Source organism: Podarcis liolepis (assembly GCF_965112155.1).
Source record: "Podarcis liolepis genome assembly, chromosome: Z".
Classification (NCBI taxonomy): domain Eukaryota; kingdom Metazoa; phylum Chordata; class Lepidosauria; order Squamata; family Lacertidae; genus Podarcis; species Podarcis liolepis.
This window is the reverse complement of record NC_139570.1, coordinates 39,817,272-39,838,078: the sequence shown is the minus strand read 5'-3', so window position 1 is coordinate 39,838,078 and position 20,807 is coordinate 39,817,272. Positions and strand designations below refer to the sequence as shown.

At 45.1% G+C, this 20,807-nt stretch overlaps 1 protein-coding gene across 6 annotated transcripts in view; it reads right to left on the bottom strand.

Annotated features, from left to right (window-relative positions):
• MVB12B (multivesicular body subunit 12B) overlaps positions 1-20,807 on the bottom strand; it is a 102,433-nt gene that overhangs the window by 63,377 nt on the left and 18,249 nt on the right. For all 6 annotated transcript variants that reach the window (XR_014521623.1, XM_083486019.1, XM_083486018.1 and 3 more), the window contains exons 3-6: positions 11,442-11,549; positions 8,522-8,618; positions 7,505-7,634; positions 7,191-7,313 (exon numbers count right to left, since the gene is read on the bottom strand). Coding sequence is in view for 5 of the 6 variants with exons in the window: in XM_083486019.1 (XP_083342145.1) it covers positions 7,191-7,313; positions 7,505-7,634; positions 8,522-8,618; positions 11,442-11,549 (458 nt within the window). In the remaining variant the exon portion in view is untranslated. The remainder of the gene's footprint in view (positions 1-7,190; positions 7,314-7,504; positions 7,635-8,521; positions 8,619-11,441; positions 11,550-20,807) is intronic.

Here is a 20,807-nt window from a genome sequence, read left to right as displayed (position 1 = left end):
GGGGGGGGGGGGAGAGAGAAAGAGAAACTTTATTTGGTACTGTGGGGGTCCTTTTCATTTTCAACCACTCCTGCTGCTGTTAGCATGATCACTTAACCAGGATTTTAATGGGCACAGTGTCATCACGTGGACTGAAAGCTCACCACTGGCTGCCATCACAAAAATAAGATGGGCCCTTAAAAAAATAATATACACCCTGGCTTTCGACCCTTTAGGTGTATCTGTTTAGGGCTCTTTATTTTTCTGTTCGTAAGTTGTTTTAAACTGCTTTCGATACTTTGCTTTAACTACTGTAAGCAGCCCTGGGACCTTGGAGTGAAGGGCAGGCAATCAATCAATCAATCAATCAATCAATCAATAAGCAAGTGCAAGCCCAACGTAAAAATTAAATAATTTATTATTTGTTGAATTTCTCACCCTCCCACCCTCCCAGAGGACCCCCGGGGTGGCAAAACAGATGTATTGTTTGAATGAAACAAACAAACAAACAAACAAACAAACAAACAAACAAACAGCAGACATTCTAACACAGATTTAAAAATTCTAAAAACAATTCCAATTAAAAACATCTAAAATCAGTTACAGGGTTTCTTTAAAAAAACAAAAAATAATAAAATAATAATAATCTTAAAATAAGTTTAGAACATTCCTCCAGCCAATCATCCTAGGGCTGCCTGGAACAGTATTTCTTTATATTATATAATAATAATATTAATAATAATTAACAACACTGACTCTTAAAGCACTTAATCAGGAACAAGGAATCCTGTAGCCCCGCAGATGTTGCCTGACGACAACTCTCGTTATCCCTTAGCCATGCTGGCTGAGGAGCTGCTGGGAGTTGTAGTATACCATCATCTGGAGGACACCACTCTGGCTACTTGTACCCTCTGCCTCCCTACCCGCTCTCTCAGACCATCAAGTCAACTCCCCCTCTGACATCAGAGGTGGGCAGCCAGACCAGGGTCAAGCTGTTTTATCCTCCCACCTCCAAAATGTTTCCTAAGAGAGGTTCCCCTGGTACCAAAAGTTTCATTTCTATACAGATATATTTTATTTATATCCCACCAAACTAGGCCCATGGGCTGGAAGTTCCTCCATAGATATTTTAAGGCCACCCCGGTATTCCCGCCCCCTCCACTAACTGGATGCAACACTTGAATGGGCAATTGTGGAGCCTTTCAAAGACCAAATCCTTCTCTACCCAGTCCCTAAAATGCAAGTCTGTGTTCTTGCTCAGAAATTCTCCCCGTATGGGATACACAAGAGCAAGCGACGGTGGGAGACTGCGGATGAGGAAGAAAGAAGGGGGGAGGGGAGGGAGAATGTCTTTTAATGAGGAACAATACAGCCCCTAGTCTCTCTCTGGAGCCATAATTAGAGCAAATTAATTGAAGTTGTGTTTTGACACACTTGCTGAACGCACAGGCGATGCATGACATGCTTACAACTCCACTTGCGGCAAACGGCATGACGGAAGTGAGGATACAAAATCACTAGGTGCGCACAGGAGCCGATTTGCATGTGCGGTGTGCAGGCACTAAGCCATTCAACGGTGCTCCTGTGAAAAGTTGCCACTGAACGATATTAACAGTAATTACTAAGACTTCAGGAGAATCTGTAATGCTGAGAGGTGGGAGGTAGAGGAAGGCTCTCATTAATAGGAGCCAGTGCCAGTTACTATCATTTCTCCTGCACATGTAGGAAAGCCAGAATCTCCCAACTACATCCCCACCAGCATTAAAATGGCACAAAAGAGATGGGGGTCATGTAAGAGACAGAAACATCATTACAGGACAAAAACACTCAGGAGAAGGCCACCACCACCCTCCCACTTCCTCCCTGTAACAAAGAATAAAATCTACTCACAGGAAGCTGACATCCCAATCTATTCTGAAGCAGTCTCCACCCTTTCTAATGCCTCTCTTTAAAAAAATTACACTGGTTTTTCCATTGCTTTCTTCATTCATAGGAAGTTCCTGATCCTCATGTTTACCTACATTTTCGCCCTGCCTGTTGTTCTCACTTTTAATGTCCTGTGCTCACTTGTTGCCTACTGTCATTTCTTGCTGGCATTAGGCAAACGACTCATTTGACCAAGCTTTTTTTAAACAGACCTTCTTAATCTCTTAGTCCCGTGGACTGCCAGAAGACCAAACCTCTCCATTCTTAAGGAAATCAGCCCTGAGTGCTCACTGGAAGGACAGATCGTGAAGCAGAGGCTCCAGTACTTTGGCCACCTCATGAGAAGAGAAGACTCCTTGGAAAAGACCCTGATGTTGGGAAAGATGGAGGGCACAAGGAGAAGGGGACGACAGAGGACGAGATGGTTGGACAGTGTTCTCGAAGCTACCAGCATGAGTTTGACCAAACTGTGGGAGGCAGGGGGAGGCAGGAGTGCCTGGCGTGCTCTGGTCCATGGGGTCACAAAGAGTCGGACACAACTAAACGACAACAAATATTACATTTGGCTGCTGTAATTTTATGCTTTCCTCTGCCCTGACATTTAAAAAAACCACAACAACCAGGTTTAATTCAGTTTCAAAATCATTTTACCAACACCTTAATTGCTGTGTGAGCAGCAATACTGAAGGGTAGCTTAGAAATTAATAAATCTAACAATGAATGCACATCATCTAAAGGTGGGATGGAGAACCTGTGATCATCCAGATGCTGGGATTATGACTGAACGTCTCTAATACTCCAGGTTCAATCCCTGGCAGCTTCAGGTGGGGCTGCGGCTGAAACCCTGGAGACCTGCAGCCAGTCAACACATTTATTTATTTAAATTTGTATACCTTCCTTAATCCGAAGATCACAGGGCAGTTCACAACATAAAAACACAAAATGGCAATGCAAAATAATGGTCTCACTCAATATAAGGCAGTTTCCTTATATCCTTATATGAGGTGTGGTTGATTGCTTTTGAAGGCCCCCTTGGAAGGCAAATCACAGGCAAATGTCAAGTCAAGCTTTTAAAATACACTGGAAAGAAAAAGAGCCACTAGTGCCAGACCACCAGAGTTAGACGCTTATGCCTTCTTTTGCAAAACTGAAGCCAACATCAACGTATTTTAAGTTTCTCGTCCAGGCAGGGCTCTGCTGGGAGGGCCAACTTTTAAAAGCGTTTGTAAATGTTTAAAACTCTCATCGAAGCCCATTAAAATATAAGTTCCCCTGCTTCTCCCTCAGCTCCTTTAAGTGACTCTCAGAGCCAGACCCCCCCCCCAAGTTCACCCTTGTCTGCAGACGAAACCCGCTGAGTTGGAACCACTTCAGGTGCTTTGACATCCAAGCAAGATGCAAATCGTGTGGGTTTTGTTAAACAACATTCTGGAAACAGCCTCTGGGCTCTGTTCTCTCTCCACGGCTGGAGGCATAAAGCTTCCAAATACCACTTGATGGGAATTGCAAGAGGAAGAGTGCTACTGTGCTCAGATCCAACTTATGGGGATCCTACAAGTAGGATCCCAGACTGTGCTCAGATCCTTTCTATTTGGGATATCCAGCTGGCCACGGTGAGAAAAGGATGCTGGACCAGATGGGCCACTGATGTGATCCAGAAGGTATTTCTGATGTTCTAGGGAGCCAACCCTGCTAACAGGTCTGGCTGCTTGCCCCTCTACCCAGTATTCTGTTCTCTTGGCGGGCAGTGGCATTCCAAGGTAATGAGCAAAGAGAAAGCCCCCTTTCCCCATTGCCTGTTACATTACCCTTTTAACTGGAAATACCTTGGGTTTAATCTAAGACCTTTCGCCTGAAAGCAGAGACATGGGAAGATATCCTCGACCAGGCTTGAAACTCATCCCTCCAATTAAGCATTATCTACTTTGACTGATGCTTATGAGCCATACTTGCATTCCATAGATTCTGGGTTTGATAAGGATATTAAGAACTTGAGAGAATGACCATAGCTCAGTAGTAGAACACCTGCTTTGCTTGTAGAAGGTATTGAGCTCAATCCCAATTGTCTTCAGGGATGGCTGGGGAAAGCTCCTGCCCAAAACCCTGAAAAACCACTGCCAGTAGGTGTAGATAATACTGAGCCAGATGGAGCAATGCCTGGATTGATATAAGGTACCATTCTATATGGGACGTGGGTGGCGCTGTGGGTTAAACCACAGAGCCTAGGACTTGCCGATCAGAAGGTCGGCAGTTTGAATCCCTGTGACGGGGTGAGCTCCCGTTGCTCGGTCCCAGCTCCTGCCAACCTAGCAGTTCGAAAGCACCTCAAAGTGCAAGTAGATAAATAGGTACCGCTCCGGCGGGAAGGTAAACGGTGTTTCCATGCGCTGCTCTGGTTCGCCAGAAATGGCTTAGTCATGCTGGCCACATGACCCAGAAGCTGTACGCCGGCTCCCTCGGCCAATAAAGCGAGATGAGCGCTGCAACCCCAGAGTTGGTCACGACTGGACCTAATAGTCAGGGGTCCCTTTACCATCCTATATTCATAATATTCACAATCTTATGTGCCTCCCTACCCCAAGCCAAGTAACTGGCATTTGGAGGTAGACTGCCCATGAACCTGGAGGGTCCATTGACCATTGGTGCTGTTGTTATACACATTTATGGGAGAGCAATCCAACAAAGTTCCAGCAGGGTTCTTCTTATGTACTTGTGCCCCTGACCTCTGACTCACCACCCCGACACACTAGGTTAGGTGCTGCGTTGCACCCATCTTTCTGACATTATGTCTAGCAATCACATGAGCATGTTCCACACACCCACAGGATCAAAAGCTATTTGGCACTCAAGGATCAGAGCTGGGAAGGGAGGAGAGGCGAAATTCAACATTAACATGCAGAAGTTGAGACCAAAATCCCCAGTCTTGGGCATGTGGGACGTGAAACGCAGCCGACACATCTTTTTGCAATTGGAGTGTGTTCCATTTCCCAAAGTGTCTGTCGCAAGCTGATAACTTTTTTGTTGTTGCTGCATGGATGTTAAGTACAATTATATCTGCCACTGGGGGGTGGGGGGGGGAGGAGGAATGCACAAACACAGAGAGAAAGGAATGACATCTTTGCTTGAAGCTGACAGATTGTTTGGAGACCGTTTCAAGGATAGCAAGAGAGGCACTGCAGGAATGAATCCCAAGCACTCCAAGGGTAAGCCTGGGTACAGATAGGCAAATCTGCCCATTTTTGGTTCTTTCAACTTAATAATTTCCCCTCCTAGTTGTAAGTTCACTCCCACGAATCTCTGCACCAGTGTGTGATTTAATTCTGTTTAGAAAAAGCATGCACACAACACATTATCTTCCCCCTATGAGGAAAGGTGCAATGTTTTGGAATGTTTTAGTTTAGAGAAAACATAGAGGTGGTATGTTAGAAGTTTATAAAATGATGCATAGCATGGAGAAAGTTTTTCTCCTCTTATACGTCTAGAACTTGAGGACATCCAAAGGCAGCTGAATGTTGGAATACAGAGAGTAGATAAAAGGAAGTACTTCTTTATGCAGTACATAGCTAAACTGAGGAACGTTCTCTTGCCGGAGGCAGTGGTGGCCACCAACTTAGATGGCTTTAAAAGAGGATTAGACAAATGGGGAAAGCTAATGATGGCTGCTTGCCAAGATGGCTATGTTCTGCCTCCACACCTTCCAAGTATCAGTTGCTGAAAACCATCTAGCTGGCCACTGTGAAAACAGAATTCTGGGCCAGATAGGTCACTGGCCTGATCCAGCAGGCTCTCTTTATGCTCTTAACGTACTTCCTTGCCCAGCATAGCTACGCTTTGGAATGTGCTCCCATAGAAGGAAGTGATGACTACCAACTTGGATAGCTTTAAAGGAGGCTCAGAAAATTTATTAGAGGAATAGGCTATCAATAGCTACTAGTCCAGGGGTTTTTGTGGCTTGTGCTGGTTCATGGTCCCGCAGATGCCGCAGTGGGCCGGAGTGTGTGTGCGCGCACGAATGCGCAAACGCTATTTCCAGTGATCCTTCTGGCATGGAGGAGGTATGCGCAGCTTCCCACTGGCTGCAGGAGCTTCCTGCAGCCAATGGGAAGCCGGCCAGCATCGCGGAAGGCGGTCCCCACTCTGCTCCGCGCCGGTTTAGCGTGGTGCACGGGACTCGACTGAGCAGGTGGCGGAGGTCCCCAAGCGGTCAGTGGGGGTCCATGGGCCCCCCATGGGGGGCCACTCGCGGCGTATGGGCCTTAGGTTGCCGACCCCTGTACTAGTCACAATGTCAGAGGCAGTATGTCTCTGAATACTAGTTGCTAGGAACCCTTTATATTGCTTGTTGAAGTACTCTAAGTGGGGATATGGTGACTAGTGCTAGCATATATATATAATGCTTTTTATTCTATTACAGTTTAATTGTTTTTAGCTGTTCCCCCAATGAATTTAGCTGTTCTTATTTTATCCGTAAGCCACTTGAGTCCCTGTCATGGAAAAAGGTGGAGCATAAATAAATATACAGTAGCAATAATGACTATATTTTATGTAATAATGCCCAGCTTTCAGGCTTCCCACAGGCATCAAGCCAGCCTGATCCAGCAGGCTTGTTTTATGTCCTTATGCTCACAGTTAACAGGTATCCCATAATACTACTTCTGCATTTGTAAGAACTTGATTACAGTGGTACCTCTGGTTGCGAACGGGATCTGTTCCAGAGGCCCGTTCGCAACATGAAAAGAGCGCAACCCACAGCGGCGTGTCTGCGCATGTGCGGTTTGCGATTCGCAGCTTCTGCGCATGGCGTCATTTTGCACTTCTGCGCATGCGGCGAAACCTGGAAGTAACCCTTTCCGGTACTTCCGGGTCTCCACGGGACGTAACCTGAAAGAGCGTAACATGAAGCGGATGTAGCAAGCGGTATGAATGTATTTAGTCTGGCAGCACCCACACTTGGGAACTCCTTGCCTACTGACATTCGGCAGGCACCTTCTCTGTACTCTTTTCACCACCTGCTAAAAGCATTCTTGTTTAGACAAACCTGCTAACATGTTTAGAAAGCTGATGCAAGTTTTAATCTATTTTTAGTCTATTGTTATTTTAACTTTTAGGACATTTTGAATTATTAATTCTTATCGACAATTTCATTGTTTTATGCTTTAGTAAACTACATCATCACCATCACCATCACCATCACCATCACCATCACCATTATTTTATACTGTCAAGTGGTGTATAAAACTGTATAAAAATCCCACTGGCATTGGAGAATTTGAGAAGAGCCTCACCTGGGAAGGTTAGCAGCTGGCGTTGTAGCTGGAGCTTGTGGAGAAGGTGTCGTGGGCTGAGACGATTCATGGTTCCTGGGGACTTTGCCCATGCGGTACCATATGCCCATGTTGTTCAGTTCCCTTTGCAGCAGACAAGAGAAGACAATCAGCCACACAGCTCAAGTCAATGGTCAAGGTAACAAATATGCTAGCACTTGGAGGGACGCAAACAGCATGGGGTCCCTTTGGTAGGGAATGCTGGACTCCTATCTGGAAAAACCTCAGTTCCAAAATTCCTGACTGAAAGGGTGAGGAGGAGATGGGACCCTTACCCAATGAACGTATACTGCGGAGGGGCTTGTTTGCCCCGGCCCAGGATCCGAATATCGCAAATTGCGGCCTCCGTAGAATCCCGCGGAATGAACTTGATGCAGAGCCTCTTCTTCCGGAAAGCAGTTTCTTCTGCAAAACGCCACAGCGTGAGAGTTCAGGGGTAGGTTCCCTCTTCTCTTACTCCAAACCTCTCTACAAAACCCAGACCTTCTTTAAGTGTAGCCCTCCTCTGAACACCCCCACGCCCCCCCCACGCCTTGTAGTACTCCCTGATTTTTATACCAATAGTGGATATTGATGCTGTTTTAAGTATTTGCTTTTTGTGTAAATCATTTGACATATTATGTTTCTTCTACGTGCACATTCATGTACATGGACTCAGGGGTTACCTGATAGGTAAAGATACCAACCTCATGTAGTAGCCCTGATGATGATTTATAGATCGCTCAATATGTGAAAAACTCAAAATGGTTCAGAATACATAAAAACATCCAAATCATAAAATCATGGAGGTGGAAGGTAACTCAAGGGTCATGTAGTCCAACCCCATGTATTCTTGCATTGCAGGGGGTTGAACTAAATGACTCTTCGGGTCCCTTCCAACTTGGTAATTCTACAATTCATGTATTTTTACCTACTGTAACTTGCTTCAAGATCTTCAGATAGTAAATGGTCCATAAATCATCATCAGGTCTACTTTGTTATGTTGGCATCTTTAGACATCGGCCAACCCCTGAGCCCATGTACAATTCTTTTTTCTTCTTTTCTTTCTGCGGAGACAAACCTAGAACCTAGACCGCATCATCAAAGGGATCTGGTAGCCCACCGACACCCCTCCCCACTTGACTGCGGTGCACAGCCTCTAAATCCAAATCACACATAGTGTGGGAGCAAATCTGGATGAAAGACAAAAGATGGATAGAATTCCCACAGCAGTGCCCACCACTACAAAGCATCTTCTCTAAGAGGGTATGCACAGAATCTGGTCATCACAAAGACCAACAGTCTCAACTCACGTGTGTCCATGGTCTCTTGGATAGGAATGAAGCCGACAGGCAAAGTGTCCTTGATATCTATGAGCTTCATATCGACCAAGACATTGCCCAGGTGGCTCTGTTGGGAGACAGAAGGAAAGTGATGGCCAAGAGGCGATGAAACCCAAACAAAATGACAATTCTTAGAATTGAGCATGCAGTTATGCGCCTGCCCCACATACACAGTGTGCGAATGGAGCAAGAACTTGTCACAATCAAAAGGACTAGAAACTTAATTCCTCCTTTATTATTACAGTACTATTATTAAAAGTGCCATTCCCAGGACGCTGAATTCGACAAACAGGTTTGCATCCAACTAAGTTGGGCTTATGTCATGATTTCCCCTCAAATAATTTTGGGAGCTGTAGTTTGTTAAGTATGCTGAGAGTTGTTAGGAGACCCCTTACAAAGCTACAATTCTCAGAACGGTTTAATAATTAATCTCTCTTTCCAGGGAACTCTGGAAATTGTAGCTCTGGGAGGGGGATATAGGTGTCCTAACAGCTGTCAGAACCTTCTGACATTAAGAGCTCTTTGTGACAGTGGAATGGACTCCCATGAGAGGTGGTGAACTCTCCTTCCTTGGATGTTTTTAAGCAGAGGCCACCTGTCTATTTGATCTAGAAATTCATCCACTATGATTCTATTCTTCACCTAGTCCAGCTCCACTCAACCTGCTGTCCAGTTGTGGGGGGAAATTTAGTTTTTTAAAAAATCAATTTCAATCAATTATGTGTTGCTGTGCTTGTGGGGTGTGGAAAGCTACCCAAGTACTTTGGGATTCAGTGGGGGTTGCATTTAGGGACAGGGAAAGGGGCAAAAAGGCTGCCTTCAAAATTTAAATGGGGAACTAATCTGGCTGCATACACACCACGCATTTAAACCACATGACTTCCCCCTAAGAATGCTGGGAACTGTAATTTACTACCCACAGTGCTACAATTCCCAGCACCCTTAAACTACAACTCCCAAGAGTCAGTGTTTTTTTTGGGGGGGTGATGTCATGTGATTTAAATTCGTTCTGTGTACACGGCCATTGTGACATTGAAAGAATCCTACTTTGATCAAACGAACTTTGCGGGAGAGTGAGAGGGTTATAGTTGATGCTAATCCTACTCATCGAGTAGACCCACCAAAGTTAATCGGAAACAACTACCTTAGATTCCTTCATATCAATGGGTCTACTCAGAGAAGGACTAGTATTGGACACAACCCAGGGTGCTTAAACCTATCCAGCTAACAGCTCTTATCTGGAGAGCAAAGACATATGTAATGAATCTGGCTAATTAGCTCTACATGTATTTCGTTGCAAGGTCCAAAAACAAGAAAAGTTCCTGGGGGGAAAGAAAGAAAGAAGAGCAGCATCTGCAAGCCAGCTGGAACAAGGAATAGTACATGGAATCCAAACTGACGTCTTCCCTGATTAATCAAGCACTGGAGAAAGAAAAACCTCATGAACACACCAACAGATCCTCTGATGTTCGGGCTGTCAGTGCCGTTCCTTAATGTATGCGAAAAGGTGCAATATACACAGAAAGTGGGAGGAACCTGCAGGCTTGAGGGGGAAATCCTAATGTCTGTAAAAGTACAAAAAAATATTTGCAAGGAGGGGAACAAAGCAGGGAGCGGGAGGCAAGCCCAGCCCAGTTAAGACTGGGTGTGGTCAATGGCCATTGAATGCATGTGGAATGAGCAGGAGGAATGGGAAACTGGAGGAAGGGGGAATGGAATGCAGTTTCTGAACACTTCACACTGCAACTGTCTGTTGCAGGTTCCACCCCGCTTTTTAGCCTTTTCAAGTAGCACAGCGGTTGCCCATTTGGTGCCCTCCAGATGTTAAAGTAAAGTAAAGGGACCCCTGACCATTAGGTCTAGTCGTGACCGACTCTGGGGTTGCGGCACTCATCTCGCTTTATTGGCCGAGGGAGCCGGCGTACAGCTTCGGATCATGTGGCCAGCATGACTAAGCCGCTTCTGGCAAACCAGAGCAGCGCACGGAAACACCGTTTACCTTCCCGCCAGAGCGGTACCTATTTATCTACTTGCACTTTGAGGTGCTTTCGAACTGCTAGATTGGCAGGAGCAGGGACCGAGCAACGGGAGCTCACCCTGTCGCTGGGATTCGAACCGCCGACCTTCTGATCGGCAAGTCCTAGGCTCTGTGGTTTAACCCACAGCACCACCTGCGTCCCTCCTCCAGATGTTGCTAGATTGCAATTCCCGTAAGTTCCAGACAGCATGGCCAATTAGTCAGGTATGATGGGAGCTGTAGTTCAGGAACATCTGAAAGGCCGCATACTTGACTGCCCTTGAGCCAGCATTTCCCAAGCTGCCTATGTGGGTCAGTATTTAGGATCCTCCCATTCCAACAGTATCCCATGCAAAGATGTTTGCATACCCCTTGCTGAAACTTGTTTTTAAAGGGGTGACTTGCAAAAGCCACATTTCCAAATTGTTTTTTTATTTTTTTAAAAAAGAAACAGACTACTTAATCACAAAACTCTCTTAAGCAGCAAAACGTGTGAGCTTTTATTCCATCATCAAGACACCTGAGATGAAAGCATGTGTGAATATTGGTGAGAAAATCAGTACTGATGCCAAACAGGACGTATCTTAACTCAAAATGTAGTGGGTGGTAGTAGTCTTAAAGTAGCAACAAATCACTTGAACAATATCCATAGATTATGTGACACTTTCTCCTTCAGTGGGACATCAAAACATTAATGCAGCATGTGAACAGTACATTTACCTGCTCACCTGTGGCGAGTTAAAAACCTTCAACAGGCAACCAGGAAAGAAAGCTTGATAGAAATTTGGTTTGTTCTGCTTCCTACTACAACCTTTCTTGTTCCCTGACCAGCCCAAGAAATAAACACCCAAGCTTGAGAAGCAAGCCACTCACATTCTCTTTAGAAAAGGTCCGTGTGAAGCACAAATATCGTGTGACCTTGGATTTAAACAGGCCATCTTTCCAGAGGTCAGCATCCAAGCCATCTGCCGTCTGTGCAACCTGGAAAAAATATCAATAGCCAAGAGTTGGTGAAGGAAGAGGAAAAAAGGACAGGTAAAGCACACTATAGCTAATATAGGGGCACAGCTCGCCTTTTACACCTAATTAACGCTGGCCTGAGGCTTTTATTGCCTCATTAAGTCTCTCTCCTCCAATGGAGAGAAGGATCAAAAGCAAAGGGTGTGTGTGTGTGTGTGTGTGTGTGTGTGTCAGTCCTAAAAATATTGTCACCAGCGAGTCAACTGATTAAAGAGAACCCCACGTAAAATATTAATCAAGGTAAAACTACCTTTGGCTACTACTTCTTGAGGTGGTTTGGAGGTTAAAGGGAGAAACACAAAAGCCTCTGTCCTTCCTCACAGGCCTGTGGTTCGAAAAACGGAAGGGAAATTGGTCACATGGTGTGCAGGCAGAAATACTCCCTGCTAGGAAGTCAGTTAATCCACCCTTCAACTTAGACAACTATTTGAAGGTTTGGTGCTGAGGGGCGGAGAGTTCATAAATATAACACGTTGACAAGATATGGTGCAAATCCAGCATGAAGAGTCTGGTCAGTGATAGGCTGGAGAAAGTCATGTGTTCTTCTCTGACCCCTATACAGTGGTACCTCGGGTTACATACGCTTCAGGTTACATACGCTTCAGATTACACACTCCGCTAACCTAGAAATAGTGCTTCAGGATAAGAACAGAAATCGGGTTCCGGCGGCGACGCAGCAGCAGGAGGCCCCATTAGCTAAAGTGGTGCTTCAGGTTAAGAACAGTTTCAGGTTAAGTACGGACCTCCGGAACGAATTAAGTACTTAACCTGAGGTACCACTGTATAAAGATTCCAGCACCAGCTTCTTCACAGGTTGGAGAAACTGAAAGTGGCTTTGCTACTGTTGTCTGATAGGCATGGACTGCCCAGCTTGAGCTGTATCTGAAACACATGCTTAGTTGTCAGAAGCCTTCATTCAACAGTAGCAGCTATCGCTTAAGATGGTGACAGGGACCGCTGTCAACTGCAGCACTCCATTTGAGCCTCTCTCTCTGAACATCGGCTGATGCTTGCCAGTTCGTCTTGCATGCTTTTATTTATTCATTCGGATGATTTCTCACTTAATACAATTCATATGCCCACCTTCCTTTTCAAAGAAACTCTTCTCCTTCTTTGCAATAGCAGGAAAGAAGGAAGAATTCGCAGCATAATCTCTATAAGCCACTGGCGCTGCAGCAAGAACCCCAGCTCCACTAGAAGGGAAGCAAGGTAGCAATCCTCAAGGAGTTGCAGTGGAACTCTCTAGCTAACCATCCCATGTCAGAATCAGCAGCTACTACAGGCAAGTAGAGGCTTCTGACCATTTAGGCTTTCTGTGAGAACCAAAGAAGTGATTCTGTTGGTGCCACCCAGAATGCTTCGTGGTAGAGTAAGGATCTGAACTCAGGTTCCACCCACCCCTCATAAAAAGAACAAGTCTATTCACTATAGACTCAATCCTCTTAAGGGAGAGGAGGCAGCCCCATCCACTAAATGCCATTCCTTCCTTAACAAATCGTATGGGCTGTGCAACACTCCATTTGCTCACTCACCTGTTCTTTCGTCAAGCCTACTGGCAACCATGAGAACTACAGTTTGCTTATAAAACTAAGGTATAGAGAAAGAGATGCATACTTTATTCAGAGCCCTCTCTCTCTCTTTTTGAGGATGAATTTCCTCCTGTTTGACAAAGTCTGTCTACTATACTAACCTTAAATCTAAGGAGACAGAACTAAGTATTTAAGAGCAAATACTTATTTCTTCCAGCCTAATCAACACTGCTTTTTGTTAGCAACACAGATGAGAACATTAAGGGACACAAGGAAATGGCCAGAAGTGGTATGGTGTGACTTATATAATCCCTACAAAGTAACGACATGTCTAGACAACTTTGCTATTTTTAGCTTCTAGGTTTGCATTTTCTTTTTTTAAAAAAATATTTTTTTAAATCCTCTTACAAAAGTAATGTTGTTATCAGCATGATCAATGTGAGGGTTTGGGCTGAAAGCCTAATCTAATTACTGGCATATGTTCTTAAGATCCTGTTTGCACTACCTTCAGAGAGGGGCTTTTAAAGCCTCAGTCTCTCTCTTTGCACATGTGCAAGTGCGCGCGCGCGCGCGCGCGCGCACACACACACACACACACACACACACGCAAACTTAAATAAGCCTAAATTGAAGGTTCCTGTTTTGATTGTTCCTTGTTTAATGCTAAGCACCCAATTGATTATTTATTTCCCTTGCTTCCAAGGGAATGAACGTAGGTCACAGCAACAGCAACAGCTTTGCATGCAGAAAGTTCAAAGGTTTCAATCCCTGGCATCTCCAAGTAGAGCTGGGAACTTCGCCTGCCTGAAACCCTGGGGAGCTGCTGCCAATGAGAGTTGGAATGCAAGAGAAATCTGGTCCGTGCCTTTTATTTCCATGTGAATTCACCTATTTCACACTTCCTGAAAGAAACTGCACTCCTGTGAATTTTGTTGTTGTTGGACTACAACTCCCATCATCCCCACCTAGCAGGACCAGTGGTAAGGTATGATGGGAACTGTAGTCCAAAATCAGGTGGAAACCCAATTTTGGGAAACCCTGGTTTACAAACATTTGAAGTTAAAAGAAGAAAATTCCCAAGCTGGTTGCAAGGAAGTAAAAGGAAGAAGAAGACGAAAAAACCCAGTAAAAGAGAAAGTTCATTTACCTCCCCACAATTTCCTCCCCTAAAGCCACTTTGAAGGGAAAATATTTGCTGCAAGAGAGGATGTCCACGACACAATTACATTTCTGTGCAGATAAAGCTTGTGATCAAACACCTCCTTGGATAAAAGGGGTGAAGTCCGTTCTGTAAAAGCAGAAGTAGCCAAATCCAAAACTAGAATAATCCAGCGTAAAGAAGGGGTCTGGGGCATTTGCCAATGCAGAACCACTCCAACAGAGATAAAGCATGCTGAGTGTTGGAAGATTTAGGAGGAAAGAATTTCTTCACACATTCCACAGCTAAACTATGGTATTTGCTTCCACAAGATGCAGTGCTGGCCACCAACCTGGGTGGTTTGAAAGGAGGGTTAAGCAAAAAAGGGCTATAAAAGGGCACTAGCCATGATGGCAACATTCTGCCTCCACCGCCAAAGGGAGCATGCTTCTGAATACCAGATGCTAGGAATCCCATGGGGGAAAAGTTGATATACTCAGGTCCTGCCTGTAGGCTTCTCATTGGGGCATCCAGTCGGCAACTGTGAGAACATGAGGCTGAACCAAATGGGCCACTGGCCTGATCCAGTTCTTAGGAGCTCATAACTAGAGATGGGAAATTATTTTCACTTGTGTATTTGCATGTGAAGGATACAGGAGGAGAAAAGCAAAGTCCAGGGTTCCAAAAAAGCTGTCAGCAGGTTCATGAGCACCTGAAGGTATTCAGAAAGGTATTTCTGAAGGTATTCAGAAAGTACTTTTAGAATATCTTTAGGGGGAAAAAAATCCTGCCCCATTCCCACCTGAGCATTCTTCTGGCGGCTATATGCCAGTTGTACACAGGGCCAGATACAAATGTGGGCAAAAACAATGACTGCAGATTTTACCTTTGTACAGGAGCCTAGATTTCACACACACACACACACACACACACACACACTCCTCTATCTACAATGCAGGGATGAAAGGGGCATAATCAAAGTTTAAAGGACACATTCCAAAGGAAGATAAGGAGTCAGCTGGTGCCAGTGAGAGGTGTGGCCTTGAGACAGGGGTGTTGCTGAGGATGACATATAGGCTGGGAGAATCCCTAGGACCAGGTAGAGAGGTCTGGAAGGTCACATTTGGCCCCAAGGACACGTGTCAGAGAAATTAAACTCAGAAGGTTTGCACCAAGAGAAATAATTGTGTCCTTAAACTCCCAGTTCCTTCCTTCCTCTTTAAATGGAGTATTACTTACCGTATTTTTTGCACCATAACACTCACTTTTTTCCTCCTAAAAAGTAAGGGGAAATGTCTGTGCGTGTTATGGAGGGAATGCCTACGGGTGGCATGCCTACGGATTTTCCTCCTCTAAAAGCTATGTGCGTGTTATGGTCGGGTGCGTGTTATAGAGCGAAAAATACGGTAATTACTTGAAGGGAATTGAGCAGGATAGCTTGCAAGAAGACACTTAAAGGAACCTCATCACAAGGCAAACAGAAGCCTAAGAAGGTGAGAGAAGGAGCAATTAAGAAATGAGTAACAGCAGCCAAGTCTAAGTAGCTCTTTATCACCCCACAGATTGAGGCCCTTCTATGTGCCATACTACAAACAGCTACCAATACAGACACTGTCACAACACACATTAAAAGCACTATTATACCGCATTAAACATGCATGGCTCCCCCAAAGCATCCTGGGAGCTGCAGTTTATTAAAGGTAATGAGAGATGTAAGGGGATCCCTATTCCCCCTGTTATAAGAATTCAAAGGCTTCAAATATAGAATCAATGTTCATAAATGTGCAAGGTAAACACACATACATAAGCGATTTAAACCCCAGCTGCACCAGCCCTTGTCAAAACCATCTCACTTCCCTCACCACAGATACACGCAGGTTAAGTTACAATCTGTATGCTGAAAATTGTACAACAGACACAGATTTCCTCCTCTGCCACCACTGCACAAAACGTTTGTTAGCCCCTCCAAGTCCAACGGATAAATTAAAAGCTTCAAGGGAGCCGCCCTTCTTGCTAACAATTTGAGATAATTAACAGAAGCCACAAGTCATTTCATTTCCTGCTATAGCTTGAGAAGAAGCTCCTGTATTTATCTTTGGGGACTTGTTAATGGTTTTTAAGGACATGCCATTTAAATAATTAACATGCGCGCGCACACACAAAGCAGGAGGTCCTGTCTACAAAATACCAATAGCTTCAAGCAAAGCAAACCGTTCTCTAGCAAATGGAAGACTCCATGGCTAAAGAAGATTTTGATTGGAAGAGGAAGACCACTGAAAACAGTCATCGATTTTGGCAGGGTCACAGAAAGCTCTGACTCTTTTTTTCATTGGCTCCCATTGACCCAGGCATCCTATAAAGTACTTCCAGGTTACATCCCAGCTCCAGCCTGTGTGGTGCTATGGTCAGGGTGTGGGACTAGGACCTGGGAGAGCAGGGTTCAAATTCCCTCTCAGCCACAGAGCCCATTGGGTGACCTTGGGTCAGTTTCTGTCTCTGATCCCAACCAATCTCACGTGGTTGTTGCAAGGATAAAATGGAGAAGGGAAGTAGTGTGTACAACGACCTTGAGCTCCTCGGATAAAAGGTCTCACCATGCAGCCATTCTCTCTCCTGGGTATTTGAAATGGTGCTGCTTTTGTGCTGGTGCATACTTGCTGGTACATACTACTGTCACCCGTTTTTGCTGCCTATGGCAGCCATTTTGTGCCGGAAATCACAGCATTTTTATCACGTGTACCAGCACCTCATTTTTTATCCTGAAAGAAGCACTGATATACAGTGGTACCTCAGGTTAAGTACTTAATTCATTCCGGAGGTCCGTTCTTAACCTGAAACTGTTCTTAACCTGAAGCACCACTTTAGCTAATGGGGCCTCCTGCTGCCGCCGGGCCGCCAGAGCGCGATTTCTGTTCTCATCCTGAAGCAAAGTTCTTAACCCAAGGTACTATTTCTGGGTTGGCGGAGTCTGTAACCTGAAGCGTATGTAACCTGAAGCGTATGTAACCTGAGGTACCACTGTAATTCTAAAGCATGGCCCCCACTCAGGGAATGCTACCTGATATCCTCCAACCTATCACTAAGAATGCCATAAAAATCTGCAGGCCTCTTCCGTGTGCCAAATATTAGGGCAGGTCACAGCAATTCAGGGCATAGCATTTGCATTTGACAAGAGAAGAATTTTTTCACTTGTATCCGCTTCTGCAGCTATGGAACTTGTGTAGGGCCTGGGGGAAAGGGTGGGTTGGAATATCACGCATCAGTGAATCAACAGAGCTTTTTGCTCATCTAACTACTTTCTCCACCAACTTGTCAGGCAACTTTTTACAGAACACTGCCATTCCCCAGATAGGCGAGGGAATTCCAGTCGAGCAATCTCCTATGATTTTGATTGACTGAATTGTATATTAGCGATCGGGTTTTTTTGTTTTTAAAAGCAGATTTTCCAACTGCGCAAATTCCCCATCCATGTATCCATGGTGGTTCCCTCATTGCAATAAGTGAAGTTATAGGGAACCTGGCAGAGGGCCTTCTTGGTAGTTGAGCTCTCCCTGTGGAACGCCCTTTCGTCAGATGTCAAAGAGTTAAACAATTATATGACTTTTTGTAGACATCTGAAATCAACCCTGTTTCAGGAAACTTTTGATGTTTTGTTTTGTCCCTTTATATTTTGTTGGAAACCGCCCAGAGCGGCTGGGGTAACCCAGTCACATGGGTGCGGTATAAGAAATATATTATTATTCCTATTATTATTCCTCCACAGCAGCAGGTAACTCTTATCTCTCATCATTATTATTAGCCTTATTTATAGCCTGCCCTTTCCCCTAATTAGGATACAAGATGCCTTACAAAAGTTAAAACAATATGGATAAAATACAGAAAGCTAAAAATATATAAAAAGGTAAGAGTTAAAAAGTAATTAAACTATAACAGAATCAAAACACTAGGAAAACAAATCCATTAACATGCAGATACAGTCGTACCTTGGTTGTCGAATGCCCTGTAACCTGTATGTTTTGGCTCCCGAATGCCGCAAACCAGGAAGCGAGTGTTCCGGTTTGCGAATGATCTTTTGGAACCCAAATGTCTGACAGGGCTTCCACGGCTTCTGATTGGCTGCAGGAGTTTCCTGCAGCCAACCAGAAGCCGCAATTTGGTTTTCGAACGTTTTGGAAGTCAAATGGACTTCTGGAACAGATTCAGTTTGTCTTCCAAGGTACAATTGTAGTAAAAAACAGCACAGCGGTATTTAAAGCTGTTTCCTTAAAAACAGTCAGTTCCACAAAGCCTGTGGGAATTAAACAAGTCTTCACCCACCAGCAGGACAAGGAGGGAGCCAGTCTAGCTTCCCGAGGGGGGGAGTTCCAAGATCTGGGAGCAAGCACCAAGGTGGGGGCTCAATACAGTGATGACTCACTGATGAATCTGCCTTAGTTCAGGAACTAACAGGCACCAAAGAAAAGCAGCACCTAAAGGGTATTTATAAGGATGCAATGGAGCATCACCTGCCTGAAGGTGAAGAAGAGGTGGTTCCAGCCAGAAAGAAGAAGGTGTTTTAATATGGTTTGAGCATTTTAAGTATGGAAACTTAAGTCTACCTTGATATAATTCCTGTACATGCTGTCCCTTCGTTTACCTGTTATTTAAGTGCTTAATAAATACATATACTGAACATGTCTAACCCCCTCCTCATTTTTTTCAAGCTGCACATTATCAGCTTTCCAAGTGCACCATTTCCCCTCTAAATCCATATTTTGAACCCAACAGGCACACTTAAAACAACAACATGGATGTGACAACATTCTGGAAGGGAGATGGGGAGATTTCTTGGAGCTGGGGGTGGGGCAGCGCTGGCCTAACCCTTATCCCCATGTCTTTATTTACCTTTACCTCCCTTACTGCTTTCCTGTTAAAAGACATGGATCAAGTGAAGGGATTGCCTCTCAAAAGGACACTCTCATCTCCTTCCTGAACTGCAGAGCTGAAAAGGAGCCCAAAAGTCATCAAGTCCCTGCAGTGCAGGAATCACAACTAAGGAATCACTTGGGGCAAAACTGTTGAATCTGCAACACCCTTCTGTTAGTTCAACTGATTCAGGGTCATAGAATGTGAACAAGTGAAACCCCTCTCTGTCTCTCCTATCAGTGAGGCTACCAGAAGGGGAGAGAATGAAGCAGCCCATTCATTTTGCTGCTTAGATTAAGCTCCATGACCTGCTGAACTCTATAACTAATACCCAGTACAGTGGTGCCTCGCAAGACGAATGCCTCGCAAGACGGAAAACCCGCTAGACGAAAGGGTTTTCCGTTTTGGAGGTGCTTCGCAAAACGAATTTCCTATGGGCTTGCTTCGCAAGACGACAATGCCTTGCGAGTTCCTGCGGGGGGTTTTCCCCTCCCCCCCTTTTTCCCAAGCCGCTAAGCCGCTTAACAGCCGATCCGCTAAGCCGCTTATCAGCTGATCCGCTAAGCCGCTTAACAGCTGATCCGCTAAGCCGCTTAACAGCTGATCCGCTAAGCCGCTAATCAGCTGATCTGCTAAGCCGCTAATCAGCTGATCCGCTAAGCCGCTTATCAGCTGATCCGCTAAGCCGCTAATAGCGCTAATCCGCTAATGGGCTTGCTTTGCAAGACGAAAAAACAACAAGAGGAAGAGACTCGCAGAACGGATTCTTTTCGTCTTGCGAGGCACCACTGTACCTGACCTTGGTTTTTTTCTTCCTCCTCCCTCCCCAATTCATTTTCCTTTTGTGTTGTGGCTTTTAGATTGCAGCCCTGATCTTCGTACACTGCGAGCCTCGTTCCGTGGAAAGGTGGAGGAGAAATGTCTGAGAGGCAAAGGAGCAGAGCCTCCAGCTGCCATGCCTAGATTCAAACAAGGTGCCAAGCTGTGCATATTGGTGTTTACAACTTCTTAGGACTTCCAGCAATACTTGGGCACTAGGTTGCGGGAGGCTGATCTACCCCCAACCTAGTGCCCTCAAGATGGTGCTGACTGCCTCTCCCATCACCACCAACCATTGGGAATGCCAGTGGATGGACACAGTAGCCCCAAAAACATCTGGGTTGGGGGAAAGACTGATCTTGAGGAACTGGAATGTATTGGAGAAAATGGGCTGCAAACTAAAGGTACATGAGCCAGCAGAGATAATACTGTTCACCTCAGGAATACTGGCTCAGTGGAGTGCCTTCCCCCCAAACTTCCAACACATATACCTTTTCCTTTCAAAATGCTACTTCCAACTGCAGCTGAGAAAACACAGTATTCCTAGGCAACAGCGGTCTGTTAAAGCCCAAACAGAGCTTTCAAATTCCCTGCTCCAGCGTGAAAATTATTAGGAACATAGGAAGCTGCCTTATACAGTGTCAGGCCATTGGTTCATCCAGCTCAGTGCTATCTGCACTGACTGGCATCAGTTCTCCAGGATTTCCACTAAGTGTATTTCCCAGCCATGCCGGGAGAGGGCAGGGACTGAACCTGGGACCTTCTGCATGCAAAGCAGGTCCCCTTCCCCAATCAGAGCTCCCTTGCAGTTTAGTGCTAAAAGCATCA